General features: G+C 47.7%; 1 protein-coding gene across 1 annotated transcript; it reads left to right on the forward strand.

Annotated features, from left to right (window-relative positions):
• Positions 1-357: 357 nt before the first annotated feature.
• On the forward strand, positions 358-1,305 carry LOC146353346 (olfactory receptor 1F1-like). The gene has a single exon (XM_084829717.1). It carries the CDS (start codon positions 358-360, stop codon positions 1,303-1,305), a length of 948 nt encoding a protein of 315 aa, XP_084685843.1.
• Positions 1,306-4,469: the final 3,164 nt, after the last annotated feature.

Here is a 4,469-nt window from a genome sequence, read left to right on the forward strand (position 1 = left end):
CATTGGTCAGATCCCTACTTGTTCAGCTTCAGCAAGGTGGCTGCATCATGTGCTCTCAGACCATGCCCTGGGCCCGTCCCCAAATCTCCCCCCTCTCTTAGTGCTCTACCTATTCAAACCAGAAATGGCACCCCTGCAGTTGCACCACCGACTTTGGTCCAGACTGCAGTCCAGATGGGAGGGTGGCTAACCTATGGAGATGCCAGGTCCTCCCCCTTAGGCAGCGCCATGCAACTCTTTCTTTATTCCTCTCCATCCACCTGCCCACACATGCACTCTGGTCTCTTGATGGTTGGTTTGGGCGAGCAGTCAGCCCTACACATCTGTATCTGTTGGATTTGCTTTCACAGCTCAGCCATGGGGAACGACAACCACACGGGCTCATCGGGGTTTATCCTTCTGGATCTCTCTACCCAGCCAGAGCACCGACATCTCCTTGCCTTGCTCTTCCTCTCCATGTACGTGCTGATCCTTCTGGGGAATCTGCTGATTGTCCTGCTGATCCGCTCCAATGCTCGTCTCCTCCACACCCCCATGTATTTCTTCCTCAGCCACCTTTCTTTGGCAGATGTGGGCTTTGCCTCTGTGACTGTCCCCAAGATGTTGCAGAACCATCTTCTCCAGGTCAAGACCATCACATATGGTGGGTGCTTGACGCAGATGTACTTCTACATGGCTTTTGGCAACACAGACAGCTTTCTCCTGGCTTCTATGGCATACGACCGCTACGTCGCCATCTGTCACCCACTACACTATGCCACACGAATGAGCCACAAGCACTGCCTCTTCATGGTGGCTGGTTGTTGGCTCCTGGCATCTCTCCATTCTCTACTGTACACACTGCTGATGTCCCGTCTCTCCTTCTGTTCCTCTCGGGAGATCCCCCAGTTTTTCTGTGAGATCTACCCACTGCTGGGACTCGCCTGCTCGGACACAAGCATTGTAGAGACCACAGCTCTAATTGAGGGCTTTTTGGATGTGCTGGGCCCGTTTGTCCTCATTGTGATTTCCTACGCACGGATCTTTTACACCATTCAAAATGTCTCATCCGCAAACGGGAAGCGCAAGGCCTTCTCCACGTGCGGTTCTCACCTGAGTGTGGTTGTTCTCTTCTACGGCACTCTCTGTTGGGTCTACTTGCAGCCCACCTCCAGGAACTCAGGCCAGAGTAATATGGTTGCTTCTCTCATGTACACTGTGGTGACTCCTATGCTGAACCCCTTCATTTACACCCTCAGGAATAAGGAGATGAAGGCTGCCTTGAGAAGACTTGTTGGTAGGATGAGAATCCTTCATGGATGCTAAAAGACTAAGAGTACCGCTACTGACCTAAGTTGGTTTCTGTCAGGCTCCCAGCCAACCCAAGCCCAGGGGAGACCTCTTCTGAAGGGGAAAACTGCCTCGGCAAACCCCACTCCCACAGAAGAGACACGGAAACCTGAGCAGTCTCATTGCAGGGATGCCTCACCTGAGGCCCCAAAGAACCCCCTCAATTTCATCTGGAGCCCTGCCATGCTTTCTGACTCTCCTCCCACATCCCATGGCTCACCAAAGCACCAGTAGTGAGGGATCAGGTGGAGTGCTCAGACCTGGTTCACATGTAATGACAACCCATCAATTTAAAAACTAGTCATTTGTCGTGCACAAGCGAGGATGAGCGGGTTTGCTGTGCAGCTAGGGATGTCAGAGAATTCCGCCACGGACTCCAGTGAGGCTGGATTCTTTGGGAGCAAGGGTCTACTTATGTGGAGAAAGACTCAGCTGTAGCCACTGAAGCAGACCCAGCTGCAACTGGTGAATCAGTGTGTGCGTGCGCGTGCATGTGTGTGTGTGCGCGCACATATGTGTGTGTGTATCTCATGAGTGATTTACTCCAAGTTGGCTGAGTTTGGAGGTCGTTAGGGATATGACGTCATGGCCAGCAGCCACCCCGGAGCTTATCAGGGAAAAAACGGATTTCCTGAGACTGCTTAAAGTCCGATTCTTTCCCTCAAGTCGGGTTCTCAGTGGTATAGTTGCTGTGTGCCCCAACCCCCACATTTATCTCGGGTATGCTAGCCCTGCCCAGGGGTGTGCCTTTCACCTTGACCCCGGTTAAGGGGTGTTTCCTGTGTGTTTCCCGTCCCTGCACAAACCAATTAGGGTCTACTCAGAAGTAACTCCCATTGTGCTCAATGAGGCTTGTCCCCTGAATGCCCACATCGGAATTTACAGAGATCCCCCTGAGTTGAAATGGCACAGTTTAAAGCACAAATTCCCTAAAGGCTGTAAAGCACAGTCTCGAGGCTCTGATTCTCCGTTGTTTCGTTTATTGCCTTAGGAACTAACTACTTCCCACCTGCGTTATAGAGATCCTGTGCAGCATCGGGTTAGAAAGGGGGCTGGTTTCCCCATCCCTCTCCCCCTCCCCTTTCCCAGCACAAGCATATGTGAGTCTGTTCGGAAGTAACTCCCATTGTGCTCGATGAGACTTGATCCTGAAATGCAGGTGCATCTGGAGTTTCAGGGGAAAGGAAAAAGGGGGGGGGGAGCGGGGGGAGCCTCTCTTATTGTTTGAGCAGCCCCTGCCAGTCAGATAATGTTCACTCCAACCCCCACCTGGAAGAATGTTCTGTGAAGCAATTTTTAGTGGTGCGGAGCACTCGCTCGTGGAGCCCTGCATCGACCAAAGCGCAGCAAAGCTGATTCCTTTAAAAAAAATCTGGTACTCCTCCATTCACTTCTCCTTCTGTTGTCATGGAAACACTCCCAGGGACAGCCAGTATATGCGCCTGCAGTCTTTTCCCAGACCTTTGCTGGGTTAACAGTTCTCTTTGAGCTTTATGTTCCAGCTGTGGCTTCAGGACAGTTTCATGGTCATTCCTTTTCCCCCAAGTTTTGTGAGAAGAGGGCTTGGAGATCTCTGACAGAATCCTTAGTTCCTTCACCAGACTGCAATATCCGGGATTCTTGGGGGGGGGAAGCCATGAGTGGTGTAAACGCATGAAAGTTTGTAGCGTAGACATTACCCTAAGAATTATAATATATTTGTAATTATGGAATATTCCATGCAATGTTTGTGCGATTACATTCTACTGTTGTTTTTTATATAATGACATGGCATATTTACTGGTTTGATACCGCTATGGAAAGTGGTATATATAAATAAATAACATATTTTAACTGCAGAAATGGGGCAAAATATAGACTTCTTGTTGTTCAACACTTGTGGAAGCAGCAAGGGGAACAAAACTGGAGGAGATGGGTTGTGGGAGGGGCATAGGTGCTAGTATATGATGAACAATGGTTTTTGAGGCCCAATATGGTCCCGCGCACAGTGAGCTGAATTTGGATCTGGAAGGCCTGAGTTCAAATAGCACCTCGGCCATTGGCCAGCTGCGTAATCTCTGACAAATGGCTACCTCAAAGGAAACATGTTAAACTTTTAAAATCAATTTGCCAGTCTGGTGAAATGTATGTCTGATCTCCAAGATCCATTCCATTCCCCCTTCCCCTGGTTTTCTGTCCTCACACTCCAACAGTCAGCCAGCATTCCATGGCCACTGAGCATGCTCACTTCTCATTGGGCGTCTTTGCCCCTCCATTTTTTTCTAAATGTTTCCCCACACACACACTTCTACAAACTTTGGGGCTCCCCCAAGCCTGCTGATACCTTCCTTTTATGCATGGATGGTGCTGTTATGGCTACATAAGGGAATGCACTTGGAGAATGAGTTTGCTGTTAGTATATAGGATTCCCAACATCTTTTCTGTTCACTTTTATACCTGTCAATGTCTGCCCTGAGTCCTGCCTATGGACGTTCATGCCACAATAAAGTTCAAAGGGGCCACAGGACTCTTGGCTGTTGTCTTTTTGCTACAACAGACTACGCCTGTTCTTTCATGCTTAATTTGCATTATTTGTTCAGATGGCAGAATTCAACCTTCCCCCCCTCCCTTTTTTTAACACAGAAGCTGGATTACTTTAGAGCATTCTTTTGGTTTTTTTAAAAAATGTACACATAGCCTTGTCCTTATGCATCCTACAGCTAGCACACCTCTCTATAACCACAAGAATAACCACACCAGTACAGCGTGATGAAGACAAGCAGAGGAAATAAATAAATAAGGAAGATAGGCAGGAGGAAAAAAGAAGGGAAATTAGTGACTACACTTTGGATTTAATTTCAAATTATTCCCCCCACCCCATATTTGTGGTATCAGTTTTTCCATAGGCTTCCCATATGCTTGCAAAGGCTTCAGGTTTACCAAGAATGGTTGAATCTATGAGTTTTGCTTCCTCTTACATTCAATTAAAAAAATAATAATAATTTCAAGTTCTTTCCATCTCATGTATGAAGAAATGTGTGAATTTTAGTAAGTTTTTATCAAAAAACGAATGGAATGAAATTCTCACTCATTCCCAGTGCCTGTACATTTTTTTCTCTTTAACAGTCATCTCTAACACTTTTGCAATCTATCTCTCAGTT

The sequence above is a fragment of the Heloderma suspectum genome, chromosome 2 (genome assembly GCF_057233095.1).
Source record: "Heloderma suspectum isolate Gila_16-S chromosome 2, 16-S_ref, whole genome shotgun sequence".
In the NCBI taxonomy this organism is placed as follows: domain Eukaryota; kingdom Metazoa; phylum Chordata; class Lepidosauria; order Squamata; family Helodermatidae; genus Heloderma; species Heloderma suspectum.

Excerpts from the sequence above, each read along its gene's own strand:
- LOC146353346 (XM_084829717.1), top strand. The coding sequence starts at position 358 with ATGGGGAACGACAACCACACGGGCTCATCGGGGTTTATCCTTCTGGAT.